The sequence below is a fragment of the Coregonus clupeaformis genome, chromosome 12 (genome assembly GCF_020615455.1).
Source record: "Coregonus clupeaformis isolate EN_2021a chromosome 12, ASM2061545v1, whole genome shotgun sequence".
Lineage (NCBI taxonomy): Eukaryota > Metazoa > Chordata > Actinopteri > Salmoniformes > Salmonidae > Coregonus > Coregonus clupeaformis.
The window spans coordinates 908,363-934,049 of record NC_059203.1 but is presented as its reverse complement, the minus strand read 5'-3'; the positions used below and the strand labels follow the sequence as shown (position 1 = coordinate 934,049).

Genomic DNA, 25,687 nt, shown 5'->3' with positions numbered 1-25,687 from the left:
TTATGTAAGGTCATTGAAGCGCTTGTTAGGTAGCCGGCCTAAAACACCAGCCTCTCTGTTGCCTACTGTGTTGGGGTTTCGATGTCTACTAGGGGGAATTGACTGGGAACACTGGTATGGCTCTTCTGCTAGCTTCTGCTAGCTTCCACTAGCCAGTTTAATGTGTCTTACTGTGGCGTTGGGATCTCTTTAAAGCACTGTGGTGCATTCTGTGCGATACAGACCTGGGTTCAATTACTGTTGGAAATCTTTAAATTACTGTGAGCCTTTGCTCTAGCCTGCCTGGAGTGCTAGATGGGTGGGGTTTGCAGTTTTGGGATTATTTTATTGTTCCATTAAGTGAAGCAAGCGCACTCAAGCACAGATAAAGTATATAAAATGAATGCAAATAGCATTTGAACCCAGGTCTGGTGTGATGCAATGCTAAGCTACAGAAGCCTGTTTAGTATTACCCCCATAACAGCCACTAAAACCTCCCCATTTTTGCCAAACCCCAAGAAAACTATGATGAATTGTCTTAACCAATGAGGCCTGTAGTGTTGACAACTACTGTATATATACCATTGAAGTCAACCAGCAAATATAATGATTGTTTGTTTAGTTTACAATTTCCATTCTTAGCACAATTACCACAGAGTATCACTCATGCAATGGAAACAAATTGGATGTGCAATCTAAACTACATAGAGAAAAACAAACACTACACTATTAAACAAATGACTCACTCTTATTATCGACACCAAATTAAATCTGGAAAACATTCATTATAACCACCACCTCCATTGAGTCACCAGTGTGGCACAGAAACACTCACTCACTCACACACACACACACACACACACACACACACACACACACACACACACACACACACACACACACACACACACACACACACACACACACACACTAGCTCTAATAGGCAGTTTCTTAGATATCCTGTACAGAATAGTGCTCATGCAATATTAATATGGCAAACCAAAATATGGCAGTCGGAGCACTCCATCTCTCACTCTCTACATAATTGACTATGCAAGCTCTCCAAATCAACCAGGAAAATAATGAACGAGAGAGAAGGAGAGAAGGAGAGAAAGAGAGAGAGAGAAAAAAACAGAATCCTGAAAATAACCTGTCATCCCAGTTGGAGACATTGAGCCCTTTACCATATATCATGTCAGAGTTGGAAAGCTAAAACAACAACAACAACAACAACAACACCAGACAGTAGCTTTGGTAACATACCCAGAGCAGAGAAACAATGGCCATGTATGTTGCACACTGGGCTGCACTGTTTACTGTGTTGAGGCAGAGGCCCATTCTTAAGTCCCAAATGGTGTCAGGTAGCTTAGTGGTTAAGAGTGTTGTGCCAGTAATCGAAAGGTCGCTGGTTATAATCCCCGAGCCGACTAGGTGAAAAATCTGTCGATGTGCCCTTGAGCAAGGCACTTAACCCTAATTGCTCCTGTAAGTCGCTCTGGATAAGAGCGTCTGCTAAATGACTAAAATGTAAAAATGTAAAATGTGTCCTATTCCCTATATGGGCCTTTGTCAAAATTAGTGCACTAAATAGTGAATAGGGTGCCATTTGGGATGAAGGCACAAGCTGTGGAGGACCATGAAAGTAGTGCCCATGGCTACAACAGTACAGTCTCTGCTACCATTAGATAAGGGTTGCTGGCCACTAGGACTAGCTAGTGGTCAGGACAGTGTGCTGTTCTACAGGCTTTAAAGGGGATGTTCACTATTTTAGAACTTTATGTTAAATGATTCCTCACCCTGAAAGTAGTCTATGGTCCAGGAGAATCTGTAATCCATGGTTCGGTTTTCTTTTAATATCCACTATAAACATTAGCTACCGCTAGCTACTTTCAAGGGGGAAGAACCATCTAACTATAAGTTATAAAATACTTAACTTCCCCTTTAAGACTTCTGTGTTGCCGTTTCTGTTCTCCCTCATCCATAGCTGTGACATATTCTAAATTCCTTATGATGCCTCTTTCATCTGACATTCTTTAAGACATACTGTGAATAAATGTTGTTCAACCCCATTAAGTCCTATACATTAAGTAAGTACGGTATTTTCACAGCTTTCAAAGTTCAACGTGATTTTCTTTCAGGGGAAATCTAGGATTGGTACACACATTTTTTGTGCTTAAAAATAATCATAATTGATTCTTAAAGAATATAAATGCCTATAAATAAATGCCTCATGAGCTTAGTTCAACTGTCTTACAAAGTGAACACAACGAACCACCTTGGGCAACTGGTAGGTGACACTGCAGTAGTGTGTGTCTCTAGTAAGGTCAACAATCGGTCTTCACTAGGTCAAGGTCAAGGTCATGTCTCTAGTAAGGTCAACAATCGGTCTTCACTAGGTCAAGGTCAAGGTCATGTCTCTAGTAAGGTCAACAATCAGTCTTCGCTAGGTCAAGGTCATGTCTCTAGTAAGGTCAACAATCGGTCTTCGCTAGGTCAAGGTCATGTCTCTAGTAAGGTCAACAATCGGTCTTCACTAGGTCAAGGTCAAGGTCATGTCTCTAGTAAGGTCAACAATCAGTCTTCGCTAGGTCAAGGTCATGTCTCTAGTAAGGGCAACAACAGGTCTTCAATAGGTCAAGGTCATGTCTCTAGTAAGGGCAACAACAGGTCTTCAATAGGTCAAGGTCATGTCTCTAGTAAGGGCAACAACAGGTCTTCGCTAGGTCAAGGTCATGTCTCTAGTAAGGGCAACAACAGGTCTTTGCTAGGTCAAGGTCTAGTAAGGTCAACAACATCATAGAGGATCTAGATACATTTTCTAACCTCTTTGGATTACAACCAAATTATGACAAATGTACTATATTACGTATTGGATCACTAAAAAATTAAAAATTTACATTATCATGTAGTTTACCAATAAAATGGTCTGATGGTGATGTGGATATACTCGGAATACATATCCCAAATGAAATAAATGATCTCACTCCAATACATTTTAATAGAAAGTTAGCAAAAATAGATAAGATCTTGCTACCATGGAAAGGTAAATACCTGTCAATTTGTGGAAAAATCACCCTGATTAACTCTTTAGTATTATCCCAGTTTACCTATTTGCTTATGGTCTTGCCTACGCCTAGCGAATAGTTGTTTTAATTCTATGAGAAAAAAATATTCCATTTTATTTGGAATGGCAAGCCAGACAAAATGAAACGGGCCTATTTATATAATGATTTCGGAGGACAGAAATTATTAAATATTAAAGCATTAGACCTATCACTAAAAGCTTCAGTCATACAAAAGTTATACTTAAATCCGAACTGGTTCTCTAGCAAATGAGTAAGATTGTCTCACCCAATGATCAAGAATGGCCTTTTTCCCTTTATTCAGATTAGAACCTTTCACTTTCAGTTATTTGAAAAGGAAATCATCTCCCAAATATCACGATTTCTAAAACAAGCCTTAGAATGTTGGTTGCATTTTCAATTTAATCCTCCAGAAACGACAGAACAAATAATACAACAAATATTGTGGTTAAACTCAAATATACTAATTGACAAAAAAACTATTTTTTTTTGACAAAATGTTTAAAAAAGGTATAATCTTCGTAAATGATATCATCGGTAGGACTGGTGGAGTTATGTCGCACATGCAGCTAACAAAAACATATGGAAATGTCTGCTCTACCCAAAATTACAACCAATTAATTGCAGCCTTACCGCAAAAATGGAAGAGGAAAGTGGAAGGGGGAGAAAGTAAGGAACTTGTCTGTCGGCCTTGCATTAAAAAATCGTGATAAATAAAAAAGTATACCAGTTTCATTTAAGGACCAAAGGATTGACAGCCGTCCCATATAGATTGCAAAATAGTTGGGAAGAGATTTTTGACGTACCGATCCCATGGCATAGTGTTTATGAACATGGCATAGTGTTTACCAATAGAATGTTATTTATATGGGCGATACAATCTTCCCAGCTCTGCAGATTTTGCTGCGAAGAGACAGAATTATTAGATCATTTGTTTGGTTATTGTCCATTTGTAGCTTGTTTTTGGACACAGGTCCAGGAATGGCTAAAGGATTGCAATATTTACCTGGAGCTAACCTTGCAGATAGCATTACTGGGTGATCTGAAAAGTCATAGTCAATCGATCAATAATATAATAATACTTTGAGCAAAATGTTTATTTTCAATTTACAATCTGTAGAAACAATGAGGATAGAAAGGTTCAGAACTTTTGTAAAACATCACAGTACAGTTGAAATGGTGTATGGATGGTGTTAAGAGACAGATGGGTGATAGATGGTTGGTGTTGAATGGAGTTGAAAGATGGGACTAATAACAACGAACAACAACTAATAACAAGATATCTAATAATGTAAGCATACTGTGTCCATAATAAGAATATAGGTTGTAGGTTGGCAGCTTTTGTGAAAGAGCACAGTTAGAAAGATATGGCATATAGAAGCAAACCGGATGGACATCATGAAAATGATCGGAGAGGTTGAGAGTAGAACAAGTTCAGGAGAAAAAACTAACAAAATATAATTATTGTAAAATTGACTGTGTCCATAAAATGTATATAGTAAGTATTAGCTGGAAGTAGAGGCCTAAGCATTGTTGTTCACTAGTTTACTCCAATTAGGGAAAGGGTGGTGGGGTTGGAAAGAAATAAAGGGGAATATATTTTTATAAAGGATATGTATGTGTATGTATGTATGTGTATGTGTATGTGTATGTGTATGTGTATGTGTATGTGTATGTATGTATGTGTGTATATATGTGTATGTATATATGTATATGTATGTATATATGCATATACATATATGTGTATGTACAGTGGGGGAAAAAAGTATTTAGTCAGCCACCAATTGTGCAAGTTCTCCCACTTAAAAAGATGAGAGAGGCCTGTAATTTTCAGCATAGGTACACGTCAACTATGACAGACAAAATGAGAATTTTTTTTCCAGAAAATCACATTGTAGGAGTTTTAATGAATTTATTTGCAAATGATGGTGGAAAATAAGTATTTGGTCAATAACAAAAGTTTCTCAATACTTTGTTATATACCCTTTGTTGGCAATGACACGGGTCAAACGTTTTCTGTAAGTCTTCACAAGGTTTTCACACACTGTTGCTGGTATTTTGGCCCATTCCTCCATGCAGATCTCCTCTAGAGCAGTGATGTTTTGGGGCTGTCGCTGGGCAACACGGACTTTCAACTCCCTCCAAAGATTTTCTATGGGGTTGAGATCTGGAGACTGGCTAGGCCACTCCAGGACCTTGAAATGCTTCTTACGAAGCCACTCCTTCGTTGCCCGGGCGGTGTGTTTGGGATCATTGTCATGCTGAAAGACCCAGCCACGTTTCATCTTCAATGCCCTTGCTGATGTAAGGAGGTTTTCATTCAAAATCTCACGATACATGGCCCCATTCATTCTTTCCTTTACACGGATCAGTCGTCCTGGTCCCTTTGCAGAAAAACAGCCCCAAAGCATGATGTTTCCCACCCCCATGCTTCACAGTAGGTATGGTGTTCTTTGGATGCAACTCAGCATTCTTTGTCCTCCAAACACGACGAGTTGAGTTTTTACCAAAAAGTTATATTTTGGTTTCATCTGACCATATGACATTCTCCCAATCCTCTTCTGGATCATCCAAATGCACTCTAGCAAACTTCAGATGGGCCTGGACATGTACTGGCTTAAGCAGGGGGACATCTTGCACTGCAGGATTTGAGTCCCTGGCGGCGTAGTGTGTTACTGATGGTAGGCTTTGTTACTTTGGTCCCAGCTCTCTGCAGGTCATTCACTAGGTCCCCCCGTGTGGTTCTGGGATTTTTGCTCACCGTTCTTGTGATCATTTTGACCCCACAGGGTGAGATCTTGCGTGGAGCCCCAGATCGAGGGAGATTATCAGTGGTCTTGTATGTCTTCCATTTCCTAATAATTGCTCCCACAGTTGATTTCTTCAAACCAAGCTGCTTACCTATTGCAGATTCAGTCTTCCCAGCCTGGTGCAGGTCTACAATTTTGTTTCTGGTGTCCTTTGACAGCTCTTTGGTCTTGGCCATAGTGGAGTTTGGAGTGTGACTGTTTGAGGTTGTGGACAGGTGTCTTTTATACTGATAACAAGTTCAAACAGGTGCCATTAATACAGGTAACGAGTGGAGGACAGAGGAGCCTCTTAAAGAAAAAGTTACAGGTCTGTGAGAGCCATAAATCTTGCTTGTTTGTAGGTGACCAAATACTTATTTTCCACCATATTTGCAAATAAATTCATTACAAATCCTACAATGTGATTTTCTGGATTTTTTTTCTCAATTTGTCTGTCATAATTGACGTGTACCTATGATGAAAATTACAGGCCTCTCTCATCTTTTTCAGTGGGAGAACTTGCACAATTGGTGGCTGACTAAATACTTTTTTCCCCCACTGTATATACAGTTGAAGTCGGAAGTTTACATACACTTAGGTTGGAGTCATTAAAACTTGTTTTTCAAGCACTCCACAAATGTCTTGTTAACAAACAATAGTTTTGGCAAGTCGGTTAGGACATCTACTTTGTGCATGACACAAGTAATTTTTCCAACAATTGTTTACAGACAGATTATTTCACTTATAATTCACTGTATCACAATTCCAGTGGGTCAGAAGTTTACATACACTAAGTGTATGCCTTTAAACAGCTAGGCTAATTGACATCATTTGAGTCAATTGGAGGTGTACCTGTGAATGTATTTCCTGGCCTACCTTCAAACTCAGTGCCTCTTTGCTTGACATAATGGGAAAATCAAAAGAAATAAGCCAAGACCTTAGAAAAAAATGGTAGACCTCCACAAGTCTGGTTCATCCTTGGGAGCAATTTCCAAATGCCTGAAGGTACCATGTTCATCTGTACAAACAATAGTGCGCAAGTATAAACACCATGGGACCACGCAGCCCTCACACCGCCCAGGAAGGAGACGCGTTCTGTCTCCTAGAGATGAACGTACTGATGATGAAGGACACCAGAAACAAAATTGTAGACCTGTGCCAGGCTGGGAAGACTGAATCTGCAATAGGTAAGCAGCTTGGTTTGAAGAAATCAACTGTGGGAGCAATTATTAGGAAATGGAAGACATACAAGACCACTGATAATCTCCCTCGATCTGGGGCTCCACGCAAGATCTCACCCCGTGGGGTCAAAATGATCACAAGAACGGTGAGCAAAAATCACAGAACCACACGGGGGGACCTAGTGAATGACCTGCAGAGAGCTGGGACCAAAGTAACAAAGCCTACCATCAGTAACACACTACGCTGCCAGGGACTCAAATACATGTCCAGGCCCATCTGAAGTTTGCTAGAGTGCATTTGGATGATCCAGAAGAGGATTGGGAGAATGTCATATGGTCAGATGAAACCAAAATATAACTTTTTGGTAAAAACTCAACTCGTCGTGTTTGGAGGACAAAGAATGCTGAGTTGCATCCAAAGAACACCATACCTACTGTGAAGCATGGGGGTGGAAACATCATGCTTTGGGGCTGTTTTTCTGCAAAGGGACCAGGACGACTGATCCGTGTAAAGGAAAGAATGAATGGGGCCATGTATCGTGAGATTTTGAGTGAAAACCTCCTTCCATCAGCAAGGGCATTGAAGATGAAACGTGGCTGGCTCTTTCAGCATGACAATGATCCCAAACACACCACCTGGGCAACGAAGGAGTGGCTTCGTAAGAAGCATTTCAAGGTCCTGGAGTGGCCTAGCCAGTCTCCAAATCTCAACCCCATAGAAAATCTTTGGAGGGAGTTGAAAGTCCGTGTTGCCCAGCGACAGCCCTAAAACATCACTGCTCTAGAGGAGATCTGCATGGAGGAATGGGCCAAAATACCAGCAACAGTGTGTGAAAACCTTGTGAAGACTTACAGAAAACGTTTGACCTGTGTCATTGCCAACAAAGGGTATATAACAAAGTATTGAGAAACTTTTGTTATTGACCAAATACTTATTTTCCACCATAATTTGCAATTAAATTCATAAAAAATCCTACAATGTGATTTTCTGGATTTTTGCAATATTAAGCTGATCTACCCCCTAAAAAAAAAGATTTAAAAATATTTAAAAAAAGAAGTAAGGTCAACAAAAAGTATTCGCCAGGTGAGGGTCATATCTCTAGTAAGGTCAACAACAAGTCTTGCAAGGTGAGGGTCATATCTCTAGTAAGGTCAACAACAAGTCTTGCAAGGTGAGGGTCATATCTCTAGTAAGGTCAACAACAAGTCTTCGCCAGGTGAGGGTCATATCTCTAGTAAGGTCAACAACAAGTCTTCGCCAGGTGAGGGTCAAATCTCTAGTAAGGTCAACAACAAGTCTTCGCCAGGTGAGGGTCATATCTCTAGTAAGGTCAACAACAAGTCTTCGCCAGGTGAGGGTCATATCTCTAGTAAGGTCAACAACAAGTCTTCGCCAGGTGAGGGTCATATCTCTAGTAAGGTCAACAACAAGTCTTCGCCAGGTGAGGGTCATATCTCTAGTAAGGTCAACAACAAGTCTTCGCCAGGTGAGGGTCATATCTCTAGTAAGGTCAACAACAAGTCTTCGCCAGGTGAGGGTCATATCTCTAGTAAGGTCAACAACAAGTCTTCGCCAGGTGAGGGTCATATCTCTAGTAAGGTCAACAACAAGTCTTCGCCAGGTGAGGGTCAAATCTCTAGTAAGGTCAACAACAAGTCTTCGCCAGGTGAGGGTCATATCTCTAGTAAGGTCAACAACAAGTCTTCGCCAGGTGAGGGTCATATCTCTAGTAAGGTCAACAACAAGTCTTCGCCAGGTGAGGGTCATATCTCTAGTAAGGTCAACAACAAGTCTTCGCCAGGTGAGGGTCATATCTCTAGTAAGGTCAACAACAAGTCTTCGCCAGGTGAGGGTCATATCTCTAGTAAGGTCAACAACAAGTCTTCACCAGGTGAGGGTCATGTCTCTAGTAAGGTCAACATCAAGTCTTCGCCAGGTGAGGGTCATATCTCTAGTAAGGTCAACAACAAGTCTTCGCCAGGTGAGGGTCATATCTCTAGTAAGGTCAACAACAAGTCTTCGCCAGGTGAGGGTCATATCTCTAGTAAGGTCAACAACAAGTCTTTGCCAGGTGAGGGTCATATCTCTAGTTGTGTCAACAACAAGTCTTCGCCAGGTGAGGGTCATATCTCTAGTAAGGTCAACAACAAGTCTTCGCCACGTGAGAGTCATATCTCTAGTAAGGTCAACAACAAGTATTTGCCAGGTGAGGGTCATATCTCTAGTAAGGTCAACAACAAGTCTTCGCCAGGTGAGGGTCATATCTCTAATAAGGTCAACAAAAAGTATTCGCCAGGTGAGGGTCATATCTCTAGTAAGGTCAACAACAAGTCTTCGCCAGGTGAGGGTCATATATCTAGTAAGGTCAACAAAAAGTTTTCGCCAGGTGAAGGTCATATATCTAGTAAGGTCAACAACAAGTCTTCGCCAGGTGAGGGTCATATCTCTAGTAAGGTCAACAACAAGTCTTCACCAGGTGAGGGTCAAATCTCTAGTAAGGTCAACAACAAGTCTTCGCCAGGTGAGGGTCATATCTCTAGTAAGGTCAACAACAAGTCTTCGCCAGGTGAGGGTCATATCTCTAGTAAGGTCAACAACAAGTCTTCGCCAGGTGAGGGTCATGTCTCTAGTAAGGTCAACAACAAGTCTTCGCCAGGTGAGGGTCATATCTCTAGTAAGGTCAACAACAAATCTTTGCCAGGTGAGGGTCATATCTCTAGTAAGGTCAGCGACACAATCCAACACTAAGTTCATGCCCTCCTGCTGGGGTCTTAAAAAAAAACAAGAACAACATGTTTATGATAAAAAATACTTTAACCATAAGAAAGGGGGATGGGGTGGAGGAGGAGGGAGATGTGGTGCTCTGTGCACCTTAACAGGAAGGACAAAGGAGAAGAGCACGAGTCGGGTTGAGGGAGGTTATTTTGGCTGAAAGGGGTTGGGGGGGGGGGAAGCAGCGCAGAACCTACTTTTAACCGAACCCTTGGTAGATAGAGAGAGAGAGAGAGAGAGAGAGAGAGAGAGAGAGAGAGAGAGAGAGAGAGATAGAGAGATAGAGAGGAGGGGAAATGAACAGGGCTGCAAACTTACTGCAACCTGACAGTACTGCTTTTAAGTCAGCACCTGATAAGTACAACGGAAAAAAATTATGGTTTCCTTCACACTGTTAAGTGGTTGCACTCTTCATGTAGTTACAGTTTGGTAGCAATACTTCAAAGGAATAAGTAACAGACAAAAGGCTCTTTCATTTGAATAACTCTACATGTGAATAAAAGTAAATGATGGTGTATCGTGGAATGCTTTTATACTACCTGAGATACTATCAGTTGTCTGTAGGCTATCGTCTGTCTGTAGGCTATCGTCTCTCTGTAGGCTATCGTCTGTCTGTAGGCTATCGTCTGTCTGTAGGCTATCGTCTGTCTGTAGACTATTGTCTGTCTGTAGGCTATTGTCTGTCTGTAGGCTATCGTCTGTCTGTAGGCTATCGGCTGTCTGTAGGCTATCGGCTGTCTGTAGACTATCGGCTGTCTGTAGGCTATCGTCTGTCTGTAGGCTATCGTCTGTCTGTAGGCTATAGTCTGTCTGTAGACTTTCGGCTGTAGGCTATTGGCTGTTGAATCTGTCTGTAGACTATCGGCTGTCTGTAGACTATCGTCTGTCTGTTGGCTATTGTCTGTCTGTAGGCTATCGTCTGTCTGTAGGCTATCGGCTGTTGAATCTGTCTGTAGGCTATTGTCTGTCTGTAGGCTATCGTCTGTCTGTAGGCTATCGGCTGTTGAATCTGTCTGTAGGCTAGTATCTGTCTGTAGACTATCGGCTGTCTGTAGGCTATCGTCTGTCTGTAGGCTATCGTCTGTCTGTAGGCTATCGTCTGTCTGTAGGCTATCGTCTGTCTGTAGACTATCGTCTGTCTGTAGGCTATCGTCTGTCTGTAGACTATTGTCTGTCTGTAGACTATCGGCTGTCTGTAGGCTATCGTCTGTCTGTAGGCTATCGTCTGTCTGTAGACTATTGTCTGTCTGTAGACTATCGTCTGTCTGTAGACTATTGTCTGTCTGTAGACTATCGGCTGTCTGTAGGCTATCGGCTGTCTGTAGGCTATCGGCTGTCTGTAGGCTTTTGTCTGTCTGTAGACTATCGTCTGTCTGTAGACTATCGTCTGTCTGTAGGCTATCGGCTGTCTGTAGACTATCGTCTGTCTGTAGGCTATCGGCTGTCTGTAGGCTATTGTCTGTATGTAGGCTATTGTCTGTCTGTAGACTATCGTCTGTCTGTAGGCTATTGTCTGTCTGTAGACTATCGTCTGTCTGTAGACTATCGTCTGTCTGTAGGCTATCGGCTGTCTGTAGACTATCGGCTGTCTGTAGGCTATCGTCTGTCTGTAGGCTATTGTCTGTCTGTAGACTATCATCTGTCTGTAGGCTATTGTCTGTCTGTAGACTATCGTCTGTCTGTAGACTATCGTCTGTCTGTAGGCTATCGGCTGTCTGTAGACTATCAGCTGTCTGTAGGCTATCGTCTGTCTGTAGGCTATTGTCTGTCTGTAGACTATCATCTGTCTGTAGGCTATTGTCTGTCTGTAGACTATCGTCTGTCTGTAGACTATCGTCTGTCTGTAGGCTATCGGCTGTCTTTAGACTATCGGCTGTCTGTAGGCTATCGTCTGTCTGTAGACTATTGTCTGTCTGTAGGCTATTGTCTGTCTGTAGGCTATTGTCTGTCTGTAGACTATCGTCTGTCTGTAGACTATTGTCTGTCTGTAGGCTATTGTCTGTCTTTAGACTATCGTCTGTCTGTAGACTATCGTCTGTCTGTAGGCTATCGGCTGTTGCATCTGTCTGTAGGCTAGTATCTGTCTGTAGACTATCGGCTGTCTGTAGGCTATCGTCTGTCTGTAGGCTATCGGCTCTCTGTAGGCTATCGTCTGTATGTAGGCTATCGTCTGTCTGTAGGCTATCGTCTGTCTGTAGACTATTGTCTGTCTGTAGGCTATCGGCTGTCTGTAGGCTATCGTCTGTCTGTAGGCTATCGTCTGTCTGTAGGCTATCGTCTGTCTGTAGGCTATCGGCTCTCTGTAGGCTATCGTCTGTCTGTAGGCTATCGTCTGTCAGTAGGCTATCGTCTGTCTGTAGACTATTGTCTGTCTGTAGGCTATTGTCTGTCTGTAGGCTATCGTCTGTCTGTAGACTATCGGCTGTCTGTAGACTATCGTCTGTCTGTTGGCTATTGTCTGTCTGTAGGCTATCGTCTGTCTGTAGGCTATCGGCTGTTGAATCTGTCTGTAGGCTATTGTCTGTCTGTAGGCTATCGTCTGTCTGTAGGCTATCTGCTGTTGAATCTGTCTGTAGGCTATTGTCTGTCTGTAGACTATCGGCTGTTTGTAGGCTATCGTCTGTCTTTAGGCTATCGGCTCTCTGTAGGCTATCGTCTGTCTGTAGGCTATCGTCTGTCTGTAGGCTATCGGCTGTCTGTAGACTATCGGCTGTCTGTAGGCTATCGTCTGTCTGTAGGCTATTGTCTGTCTGTAGACTATCATCTGTCTGTAGGCTATTGTCTGTCTGTAGACTATTGTCTGTCTGTAGACTATCGTCTGTCTGTAGGCTATCGGCTGTCTGTAGACTATCGGCTGTCTGTAGGCTATCGTCTCTCTGTAGGCTATTGTCTGTCTGTAGACTATCATCTGTCTGTAGGCTATTGTCTGTCTGTAGACTATTGTCTGTCTGTAGGCTATCGGCTGTCTTTAGACTATCGGCTGTCTGTAGGCTATCGTCTGTCTGTAGACTATTGTCTGTCTGTAGGCTATTGTCTGTCTGTAGGCTATTGTCTGTCTGTAGACTATCGTCTGTCTGTAGACTATCGTCTGTCTGTAGGCTATCGGCTGTCTTTAGACTATCGGCTGTCTGTAGGCTATCGTCTGTCTGTAGACTATTGTCTGTCTGTAGGCTATTGTCTGTCTGTAGGCTATTGTCTGTCTGTAGGCTATTGTCTGTCTTTAGACTATCGTCTGTCTGTAGACTATCGTCTGTCTGTAGGCTATCGGCTGTTGCATCTGTCTGTAGGCTAGTATCTGTCTGTAGACTATCGGCTGTCTGTAGGCTATCGTCTGTCTGTAGGCTATCGGCTCTCTGTAGGCTATCGTCTGTATGTAGGCTATCGTCTGTCTGTAGGCTATCGTCTGTCTGTAGACTATTGTCTGTCTGTAGGCTATCGGCTGTCTGTAGGCTATCGTCTGTCTGTAGGCTATCGTCTGTCTGTAGGCTATCGTCTGTCTGTAGGCTATCGGCTCTCTGTAGGCTATCGTCTGTCTGTAGGCTATCGTCTGTCAGTAGGCTATCGTCTGTCTGTAGACTATTGTCTGTCTGTAGGCTATTGTCTGTCTGTAGGCTATTGTCTGTCTGTAGACTATCGGCTGTCTGTAGACTATCGTCTGTCTGTTGGCTATTGTCTGTCTGTAGGCTATCGTCTGTCTGTAGGCTATCGGCTGTTAAATCTGTCTGTAGGCTATTGTCTGTCTGTAGGCTATCGTCTGTCTGTAGGCTATCTGCTGTTGAATCTGTCTGTAGGCTATTGTCTGTCTGTAGACTATCGGCTGTTTGTAGGCTATCGTCTGTCTTTAGGCTATCGGCTCTCTGTAGGCTATCGTCTGTCTGTAGGCTATCGTCTGTCTGTAGGCTATCGGCTGTCTGTAGACTATCGGCTGTCTGTAGGCTATCGTCTGTCTGTAGGCTATTGTCTGTCTGTAGACTATCATCTGTCTGTAGGCTATTGTCTGTCTGTAGACTATTGTCTGTCTGTAGACTATCGTCTGTCTGTAGGCTATCGGCTGTCTGTAGACTATCGGCTGTCTGTAGGCTATCGTCTCTCTGTAGGCTATTGTCTGTCTGTAGACTATCATCTGTCTGTAGGCTATTGTCTGTCTGTAGACTATTGTCTGTCTGTAGGCTATCGGCTGTCTTTAGACTATCGGCTGTCTGTAGGCTATCGTCTGTCTGTAGACTATTGTCTGTCTGTAGGCTATTGTCTGTCTGTAGGCTATTATTTGTCTGTAGACTATCGTCTGTCTGTAGACGATTGTCTGTCTGTAGGCTATTGTCTGTCTTTAGACTATCGTCTGTCTGTAGACTATCGTCTGTCTGTAGGCTATCGTCTGTCTGTAGGCTATCGGCTGTTGCATCTGTCTGTAGGCTAGTATCTGTCTGTAGACTATCGGCTGTCTGTAGGCTATCGTCTGTCTGTAGGCTATCGGCTCTCTGTAGGCTATCGTCTGTATGTAGGCTATCGTCTGTCTGTAGGCTATCGTCTGTCTGTAGACTATTGTCTGTCTGTAGGCTATCGGCTGTCTGTAGGCTATCGTCTGTCTGTAGGCTATCGTCTGTCTGTAGGCTATCGTCTGTCTGTAGGCTATCGGCTCTCTGTAGGCTACCGTCTGTCTGTAGGCTATCGTCTGTCAGTAGGCTATCGTCTGTCTGTAGACTATTGTCTGTCTGTAGGCTATTGTCTGTCTGTAGGCTATTGTCTGTCTGTAGACTATCGGCTGTCTGTAGACTATCGTCTGTCTGTTGGCTATTGTCTGTCTGTAGGCTATCGTCTGTCTGTAGGCTATCGGCTGTTGAATCTGTCTGTAGGCTATTGTCTGTCTGTAGGCTATCGTCTGTCTGTAGGCTATCTGCTGTTGAATCTGTCTGTAGGCTATTGTCTGTCTGTAGACTATCGGCTGTTTGTAGGCTATCGTCTGTCTTTAGGCTATCGGCTCTCTGTAGGCTATCGTCTGTCTGTAGGCTATCGTCTGTCTGTAGGCTATCGTCTGTCTGTAGACTATCGTCTGTCTGTAGGCTATCGTCTGTCTGTAGACTATCGTCTGTCTGTAGACTGTTGTCTGTCTGTAGACTATCGTCTGTCTGTAGACTATCGTCTGTCTGTAGACTATCGTCTGTCTGTAGACTATCGGCTGTCTGTAGGCTATCGGCTGTCTGTAGGCTATCGGCTGTCTGTAGGCTTTTGTCTGTCTGTAGACTATCGTCTGTCTGTAGACTATCGTCTGTCTGTAGGCTATCGGCTGTCTGTAGACTATCGTCTGTCTGTAGGCTATCGGCTGTCTGTAGGCTATTGTCTGTCTGTAGGCTATTGTCTGTCTGTAGACTATCGTCTGTCTGTAGGCTATTGTCTGTCTGTAGACTATCATCTGTCTGTAGACTATCGTCTGTCTGTAGGCTATCGGCTGTCTGTAGACTATCGGCTGTCTGTAGGCTATCGTCTGTCTGTAGGCTATTGTCTGTCTGTAGACTATCGTCTGTCTGTAGGCTATCGGCTGTCTGTAGACTATCGTCTGTCTGTAGGCTATCGGCTGTCTGTAGACTATCGGCTGTCTGTAGGCTATCGTCTGTCTGTAGGCTATTGTCTGTCTGTAGACTATCGTCTGTCTGTAGGCTATCGTCTGTCTGTAGACTATTGTCTGTCTGTAGGCTATTGTCTGTCTGTAGGCTATTGTCTGTCTGTAGACTATCGTCTGTCTGTAGACTATTGTCTGTCTGTAGGCTATCGTCTGTCTTTAGACTATCGTCTGTCTGTAGACTATCGTCTGTCTGTAGGCTATCGTCTGTCTGTAGGCTATCGTCTGTCTGTAGGCTATCGGCTGTCTGTAGACTATCGGCTGTCTGTAGGCTATTGTCTGTCTGTAGGCTATCGTCTGTCTGTAGGCTATCGTCTGTCTGTAGGCTATCGGCTGTCTGTAGACTATCGGCTGTCTGTAGGCTATCGTCTGTCTGTAGACTATCGGCTGTCTGTAGACTATCGGCTGTCTGTAGACTATCGTCTGTCTGTAGACTATCGGCTTTTGCTCTTTACTACCTCCAGCCCCCCTGACAAGTAGCTAATTCGGATGATTTGTACATGGGCTCTCCGCAGAGCACCATTTACAATATTCACTTTAGATAACGTATGATTCTTGGCCCTGAAACCAGATGGGTTTCATAGAAATGCTTTGTTAGCAGTCTTCCGCTTGATAAATGATTTAGGACATGTGGTTGGAAACATCAATAGAATCTCTATTGTAATTAACAAAGGAGCTCACCAACAATATTGCATTATTCCCATTGAACCCTGAAGCAGGGCTGAGAGAGATAATTCAGAAAGAAAAGTTTGCATGGATTGAGTGTGGAAGACATATGAAATTAAAATCTCTCTTATCCATTGTTCTTACGTTAAATAGATAAAAGAAAGCAATTGACTTTGATTATAATTATGAATTTGTTTATATAATGAGAAAGAATCTCTTAGAAAGAGACTTAGGCATACCCATAAGCAATCATTACTGACGAAAAAACACAAATGTGAAAAATTGGTGGATATAGCGTTTTTTGAAATAAACTCTTAATTTCTCAACCGTAGTTCACCTGTCAATTGTAGCTATATAGCGAGGAACCGCATTCCTAATGATTACACACTGAACAAGAATATAAATGCAACATGTAAGTGAGCTGAAATGAAAGATCCCAGAAATGTTCCATACGCACAAAAAGCTTATTTCTCTCAAATTCTGTGCATAAAGTGGTTAACATCACTGTTAGCATTTCTCCTTTACCAAGATAATCCATCCACCTGACAGGAGTGGCATATCAAGAAGCTGATTAAACTGCATGATCATTACACAGGTGAACCTTGTGCTGGGGACAATGAAAAGCCACTCTAAAATGTGCAGTTTTGTCACACAACACAATGCCACAGATGTCTCAAGTTTTTAGGGAGCGTGCAATTGGAATGCTGACTGCAGGAATGTCCACCAGAGCTTTTGCCAGAGAATTGAATGTTCATTTTCCTACCATAAGCCGCCTCCAGCATCGTTTTAAAGAATTTGGCAGTAATTCCAACCCGGCCTCACAACCGCAGACCACGTGTATGGTGTCGTGTGGTGTTTGCTGATGTGAACGTTGTGAACAGCGTGCCCCATGGTGGAGGTGGGGTTATGGTATGGGCAGGCATAAGCTACAGACAACAAACACAATTGTATTTTATCGATGGCAAGTTGAATGCACAGAGATACCGCGATGAGATCCTGAGGCCCATTGTCATGCCATTCATCTGCCGCCATTACCTCATGTTTCAGCATGATAATGCACGGCCCCATGTCGCAAGGATCTGTACACAATTCCTGGAAGCTGAAAATGCCACAGTTCTTCCGTGGCCTGCATACTCACCAGACATGTCCCCCATTGAGCATGTTTGGGATGCTCTGGATTTACGTGTTCGACAGCGTGTTCCAGTTCCCGCCAATATCCAGCAACTTCCCACAGCCATTGAAGAGGAGTGGGACAACATTCCACAGGCCACAATCAACAGCCTGATCAACTCTATGCGAAGGAGATGTGTCGCACTGCATGAGGCAAATGGTGGTCACACCAGATACTGAATGGTTTTGTCATCCACGCCCCTACCTAATCCACGCCCCTGGGGACGACGTTATACCAAGAAACACTTGCCTTGATGAAAGCCCCCAACCTAAAGAAATTGTAAGTGTCTTTCTTCTGGAACCAAGTTACATGTTCCTCAGTACACAAACACACACAACAAAAATGAGCCATACTGCACGGTGCTGGGACCAGTCAGGTCTTTGACACATTCACCCACTCCCCCGCTGAAAGATCAGCCACAACATGTTGGCACCATTGTGACAGGTTGTAATCAAGCCCTGGTCTCCATGGGAACAGAAGAGTAATACCTGGTGCGGTAGTCTCAGGTTGGACTACTCCAAATCATCTTGTTTTTGACACACACACACACACACAAACACACACACACACACACACACAAACGCAAGCTTTGCAGGTCCATCAACCCATTTAAATACCTGTGGATCATGAGAGAACCTTCATAAATCAGCAGAACATTATTAACCTATTTATTGACACTTTATGTAGTGTCATGTAATACTTAGTTTCAAGTGAGACACCTTCGGTCATTCATAACACATCCATAAAGACGCTATATCGCATGACGCTGTACTTCATTTAAAGTCAGACCCCTTTGGTCATATGTAACACATACAGTACCAGTCAAAAGTTTGGACACACATACTCATTCCAGGGTTTTTCTTTATTTTTATCGAGTGGGTGGTGGAGTTTTGAAAGTATTTTTTCAAAATAAAAGTGCCCCACTTAAGAGTAGAAAAGTGTCAACAATAACCATTCATGATATATGAAAAATAATTTTCTAAACATTAACAATTATTCATATTTGTTCATATTTAAGTGACATTTGCATTAAATTTGGGTTTTAAAACATGTTCCAAGGTCAAATAAATGCCCCCAATGTGAATCACTGTATATGGATTACATTTTGGCTTAGAGCAAGAATTCTGGGGGGAAAAAATGGGGGAAACCAGAAAAAATGGGGGAAATCCGAAACCTGGAAAAACAAAAACAAGAAAATGTAAAATATTAACTATGCACCCAAGAGGGATAGAGGTTAGGCCATCTTAGAAATTAGTGAAATATAATATAATATATACAATTTAGCAGACGCTTTTATCCAAAGCGACTTAGAGTCATGAGTGAATACAGTTTTACGTATGGGTGGTACCGGCAATCAAACCCAATATCCTGACATTGCAATGCTCTACCAAGATGCAGGACAGGGTTATAAATGCTTTGAGAAGCCTCAATTGAATATTATTCATAAGGCCTTTATTAAGCGTTGCTTATGCCACCCTTTTTAAAGCACAGGTTTATGTCATATTTGACATAGTGGGTTATGTCACATTTGACATGGGTGGTTATGTCACACAGTTATGCCACATTTATGAACCCTTTATAAAGCATGACATACAGTTATCAATGAATTGTAACACATTTATGTAGCGTTTATGAAGGCTTTATGAAGGCTTTATGAAGCCTTTATAAGCTGAACGTCATTTAAAGCAGGATTGAAGATAGATATGCACAAAGATAGAATAGATCCTAGAGCTGATCTGGGCCCATAGTGGCTGAACTAGGATCAGGTCCTGATGCACGTCTCCATAGGGAGATGTGGAACATGTTTAGCACATTACAGTATCTTGTGGGGAACGTGTTTTCCTCAGTCACTTCATACAGAAACAAAAGATGTGGCGGTGTTACCGGTTGAAGACCACAAAACCACCCATCTAGTCTCGTGGTAGCACATCACTGGCTTCTTATGGCCGTCGCCACTGTAGGGTACAACTGTGTGCTAACTGTGTCCCTGTGGGGGTGAGGTGTGAGGAGTGGGGGGGTGAGGGGGGTGAGCGGAGTGAGGGGGGGTAAGGGGGGTGGGGTAAGGGTGGGGGTAAGGGGAGCATCCTCTCACCCCAGCAGAGGGCAGTCTCTTCCCGTCGGGGTTGGGGCGGATGGGCAGGGAGCTATAGAGTCGAACGCCGCGGTCGCCTGATGCACCGTGTCTGCTCTGTAGAAAGAGAGAGAGAAACTTTAGCCTCAGAACTTTCAACACGTTTTCACTCAATACAAAATATTTGCATCACACACAAAAAAAACCTGCTAGTGAACAAAAAGTTAGGCATTGTCTATGGTAGAAACATGGAGGTCAGCAGAATTTAGTGATAACGCAATTAAGATCTGAATAGAGTACATCAAGTACAAGCATCCACTTCCTATGGATGTCTACACATACACCCGTGATGTTTCCCCTATATTCATTTAGCAGCAGCTCTGGAGCCGGGGTACCTGAGAATCGAATGACTCACAACAAGACCCTGCCTGCCAGTGGAGTGTTTGGATCGTTCGTCTCAGCGGGCTTTACGCCACACCTCTCCCTCTTTCACACCATGCAGATTCTCTCTCTCCCTCTCTCTCTCTGTTTATCTCTCTCTCTCACTCCATCTCTCTCTGTTTATCTCACTCTCTCTCCATCTTTCTCTCTGTTGATCTATCTCTCTCTCCCTCTCTCTCTCTGTTTATGTATCTCTCACCCACTCTCTCTCCCTCATTCTCTCTCTCACTCTACCTCGCTCTCGTAAATGTTTGTTTCTCTATTATACATAGAAATGTGTAGCTATAAGTGTATGCTAGGTTTTCGTTCAAATAGTGGCTTGACTTTTTTTGTAGCCTAGCGGTTAAGAGCGTTGAGCCAGTAACCGAAAGGTCGCTGGTTCCAATCCCCGAGCCGAAACTCTGTCTGTGCCCTTGAGCAAGGCGCCTAACCCTAATTGCTCATGAAAGTCTCTCTGGATGAGAGCTAAATTACTCAAATGTAAGTGTGAAAAAGGAGAGACACAGGGAGAGGAGAATAGTCAGACAGTGACGACGTTAAGTTACATATATCAGTGGTAACATACCTGAAGATAATGGTGTAGTGGGTTGTTGAGTGGTTGGCAAATGGACTTTCACCCCTCTCTCTGTCACTCCTCTCTCTCTGTCACTCCTCTCTCTCTGTCACTCCTCTCTCTCTCTGTCACTCCTCTCTATCTCTGTCACTCCTCTCTCTCTGTCACTCCTCTCTCTGTCACTCCTCTCGCTGTCACTCCTCTCTCTGTTGCTCCTCTCTCTCTGTCACTCCTCTTTCTGTCACTCCTCTCTCTGTCACTCCTCTCTCTATGTCACTCTTCTCTCTCTGTTACTCCTCTCTCTCTGTCACTCCTCTCTCTGTCACTCCTCTCTCTGTCACTCCTCTCTCTCTGTCACTCCTCTCTCTCTCTGTCACTCCTCTCTCTCTCTGTCACTCCTCTCTCTCTGTCACTCCTCTCTCTGTCACTCCTCTCGCTGTCACTCCTCTCTCTGTTGCTCCTCTCTCTCTGTCACTCCTCTCTCTGTCACTCCTCTCGCTGTCACTCCTCTCTCTGTTGCTCCTCTCTCTCTGTCACTCCTCTTTCTGTCACTCCTCTCTCTGTCACTCCTCTCTCTCTGTCACTCCTCTCTCTGTCACTCCTCTCTCTCTGTCACTCCTCTCCCTGTCACTCCTCTCTCTGTCACTCCTCTCTCTGTCACTCCTCTCTCTGTCACTCCTCTTGCAAGCACACACTATAATGCACACACATAAATACACGCTCAAACACTCACACTCACACATACTCATGCACCCCCCCACACACATTCATGAACCCCCCTCCCCCCCACACACACACACACATACACAAACAAACACACACATTCAAAGGCAGGGTTCCAGATTACTATGAAGCGAGATATATTTAACAATGGAGTGAGAAAACGTCCCCGGACCAGTCAGGGTTTGCTGTGCAACTATTTTCTTGTCAGTCACATGCTGGGAGCAAAGACGCACACAGTATATACAAGAGAAAACAGGTGCACCGTTCCCTATACAGTGCACCACTTTTGACCAAAGCCCCATGAGCCCTGGTCAAAAGTAGTGCATTATAAAAGGAAAAGAGTCCCATTTGGGACGCAGACCCAGGCTCCTTCCACTACTTTATAGAGAAAGGCCTGTAAAAGCATCTTTACTGACCCGGCTGCAGTGTGAATACCAAGCAGGGAAAAGCAATAGCAGTCCACTGCAACCAACTATTCTGTGAATCATGATATTTCAAATAATGCAGTCTCAAAAGAAAAGTGGCATTTTATTGTATGAATTGAAGTAATGCAGGGTAACTTGTGAGACACGGCTTTGAGGATGCAATGTATTCTGTTATAGAATGAAAGCACTTGATGTGTCCGCTTTTTGATTCTACAGTATGACTGAAAACTGTACAATAGTTGCTATGTTGTCAGTATAGTTTACATAACCTATCAACACAAGGCTCATAATGGCTCATAACTCCTAAACTCCATTTATCGTTTCCCTTCCTGCCCTTTCATGACTAGCTAGACTCTTAGAAAAAAAGGTGCTATAGAACCTAAAAGGGTTCTTCGGCTGTCCCCATAGGAGAACCCTTTGAATAACTTTTTGGTTCCAGGTAGAACCCTTTTGGGTTCCATGTAAAACCCTTTCCACAGAGGATTCTACCTGGAACCAAAAAGGGTTATCCTATTGGGAGAGCCGAATAACCCTTTTGGAAGCCTTTTCTCTAAGAGTGTAAGCAACAAAGAATTTGAGTGAGCGTGGGGCAAAGCACAAACACACAACACCCATAAACCGAACAGGCTAAGCTATAACCAGCCATGAGACCTGACACCAGCTCCATCTCACTCCAACACCAGCCTCTTAAACAGGCCTTTCGAGGACTGTAATAAATGAGTCTAAGTCCCGATAGTGTAAACACTAGCACCATAGAACCGTGTTTAATAGGAGGGGTGTTGTGCACTTAACAGAGGCCCACGACAGTGTGTGTCCCCCCGGGCAGAAAATGGCTGTCTGGAACACTGGATGGCTGACAAGTTGTTCTGTCACAGCCAAGGTCCCCAGACAGATGACATCATCAGTCCAGAGTGGGGTTTATTGATAATGACGCTGAATTATTGAGTTTGAATTTCAGAACAGGGGCATCATGGGTTTGGGATGAATCACATAAAAGAGGATGCTCGCTCAGGAAATATAACCAGGAGAGTGGCACATACATGCAAGTTATATGAAAAGGTGTGCGAATACTAGGCTAGTTATACAACTGTGATGGTTAAAATACAGAGACAAACGTATTGAAAGTATAGGGTAGCCTGCATATCAAATGACAGAAGAATCCAGATACGTTCTTACATTGTCGAGCTCCTGTCATATTGAGGACATACCTGACAGCATTAATACAATAATAAATCTCTCTCTCTCTCTTTCTTTCTTTCTTTCTTTCTTTCTTTCTTTCTTTCTTTCTTTCTTTCTTTCTTTCTTTCTTTCTTTCTTTCTTTCTTTCTTTCTTTCTTTCTTTCTTTCTTTCTCTCTCTCTCTCTTTCTCTCACTCACTCTCTCTCTCTCTCTCTCTCTCCACTCCTCTCTCTCTCTCTCTCTCTCTCTCTCTCTCTCTCTCTCTCTCTCTCTCTCTCTCTCCCCACCCACCCTCTCTCTCTCTCTCTCTCTCTCTCTCTCTCTCTCTCTCTCTCTCTCTCTCTCTCTCTCTCTCACCCTGTCTCTCTCTCTATCTCTCTCTCTCTCACTCTCCCCACCCTCTCGCTCTCTCTTTCCCCCTCTGTCACACTCTTTTTCTCTCTCTCTTGCCCTTTCTGTCTCTCACGGTCACTCTCTAAGTGATTGCTACATTTCATCTCAAGGCGAGTCAGCCGTGGGCCCAGCCAGGTATCATTATGCAAATAGTGGCAATTCAATTTCAGTTGGTCGTAGGGGGAATTTCTAATTAGGATAACACAAAGCAGTGGGGGGGGGGGGTGTAGCCACTGAAGGGAAGACCTGCCCTCCAGTGCTGCATTTCCTTCCATTGCCCCTGAGTCTGTCTCCCCCCCCCCGTTGTACCTGACAATGGTATCCTCTCACAGGGGATTCACAGTCTTACCGTACAGTACTACGATGTGCATGTAAGGAACGCCTCAGTCCATAGGAAGTCTCTGTCCTAGTGATCTGACTCATGTTCTGACCTAGTGATCTGACTAGACTCCACCTAATATTGGAACCCAAAAAAGTCACCTTCTACTAACTGAGAAACGTGGGCATACTTACTGATTACTGTAAATAGCACATTCATTATCAAGTTGTTGTTGCTGTAAATCAAGCCACTTCCTCAAAGCATTAACTTTCTTGTAGTCTACTATGCTTTATATGCAATATTTAGTTACACATTGAAAGTTAACAATTACTTATGTCAGAAGATATTTTCTTAGTCCTAGTCATGAAATATAAGAAATACATAAAGGGGAGTTAATGATTCCAATTGATGTAAAAAAAATATATATATATACACTACCGGTCAAAAAAGTGTTAAACAAATCAAAATATATTTTATATTTGAGATTCTTCAAATAGCCACCCTTTGCCTTGATGACAGCTTTGCACACTCTTGGCATTCTCTCAACCAACTTAACCTGGAATGCTTTTCCAACAGTCTTGAAGGAGTTCCCACGTATGCTGAGCACTTTTAGCTGCTTTTCCTTCACTCTGCGGTCCGACTCATCTCAAACCATCTCAATTTGGTTGAGGTCGGGGGATTGTGGAGGCCAGGTCATCTGATGCAGCACTCCATCACTCTCCTTCTTGGTAAAATAGCCCTTACACAGTCTGGAGGTGTGTTGGGTCATTGTCCTGTTGAAAAACAAATGATAGTCCCACTAAGCCCAAACCAGATGGGATGGTGTATCGCTGCAGAATGCTGTTGTAGCCATGCTGGTTAAGTGTGCCTTGAATTATAAATAAATCACAGACAGAATCACCAGCAAAGCACCCCCACACCATAACACCGCCTCCTCCATATTTTACGGGGGGAAATACACATGCAGAGATCATCCGTTCACCCACACCGCGTCTCACAAAGACACGCGGTTGGAACCACAAATCTCCAATTTGGACTCCAGACCAAAGGACACATTTCCACCGGTCTAATGTTCATTACTCGTATTTCTTGGCCCAAGCAAGTCTCTTCTTCTTATTGGTGTCCTTTATTAGTGGTTTCTTTGTAGCAATTCGACCATGAAGGCCTGATTCACACAGTCCCCTCTGAACTGTTGATGTTGAGATGTGTCTGTTACTTGAACTCTGTGAAGTATTTATTTGGGCTGCAGTTTCTGAGGCTGGTAACTCCAATGAACTTATCCTCTGCAGCAGAAGTAACTCTGGGTCTTCCATTCCTGTGGCGGTCCTCATGAGAGCCAGTTTCATCATAGCGCTTGATGGTTTTTGCGACTGCACTTGAAGAAACGTTCAAAGTTCTTGAAATCTTCCGTATTGACTGACCTTCATGTCTTAAAGTAATGATGGCCTGTCGTTTCTCTTTGCTTATTTGAGCTGTTCTTGCCATAATATGGACTTGGTCTTTTACCAAATAGAGCTATCTTCTGTATACCACCCCTACCTTGTCACAACACAACTGATTGGCTCAAACGCATTAAGAAGGACATCAATTCCACAAATTAACTTTTAACAAGGTCCACCTGTTAATTGATATGCATTCCTCATGAAGCTGGTTGAGAGAATGCCAAGAGTGTGCAAAGCTGTCATCAAGGCAAAGGGTGGCTATTTGAAGAATCTCAAATGTAAAATATATTTTGATTAGTTTAACACTTTTTTGGTTACTACATGATTCCATATGTGTTATTTCATAGTTGTGATGTCTTCACTATTATTCTACAATGTAAAACATAGTACAAAAATACCTTGAATGAGTAGGCGTTCTAAAACTTTTGACTGGTCGTGTATATGACAATAATAAGCATATAACGTTGATATCCTACGTGTGCTTTTCCCGGTGGATCAATGGAAGTCAATGTACCCAGAGGAGGACGGAAGCTAGCTGTCCTCCGGCTACACCATGCTGCTACCCCAGAGACTGCTGTTCAGGCTACTTTACACCTTCATTGCAAAATAGTGTTTTAATCAATTATTTGGTGACGTGAATATATTTAGTATAGTTTTATCTAAAAAGGATAACCTTTGCTTCACTATTTTTATTTTTATGAAATTCACTGTGGAGGATGGTCCTCCCCTTCCTCCTCTGAGGAGCCTCCACTGCTGTGGATATATTTTTGTAAAAAAAAAAATATATATATACACTACATGACCAAAGGTATGTGGACACCTGCTCTTCAAACATGTCATTCCAAAATCATGGGCATTCATATGGAGTTGGTCTCCCCTTTG

At 43.1% G+C, this 25,687-nt stretch overlaps 1 protein-coding gene across 3 annotated transcripts in view; it reads right to left on the bottom strand.

The window, feature by feature from the left end:
* Window positions 1-25,687, bottom strand: part of LOC121577991 (thymocyte selection-associated high mobility group box protein TOX) — a 166,598-nt gene that overhangs the window by 92,649 nt on the left and 48,262 nt on the right. For all 3 annotated transcript variants that reach the window (XM_041892024.2, XM_041892026.2, XM_041892025.2), the window contains exon 2: window positions 19,352-19,447. In XM_041892024.2, coding sequence (XP_041747958.1) covers window positions 19,352-19,447 — 96 coding nt within the window. The remainder of the gene's footprint in view (window positions 1-19,351; window positions 19,448-25,687) is intronic.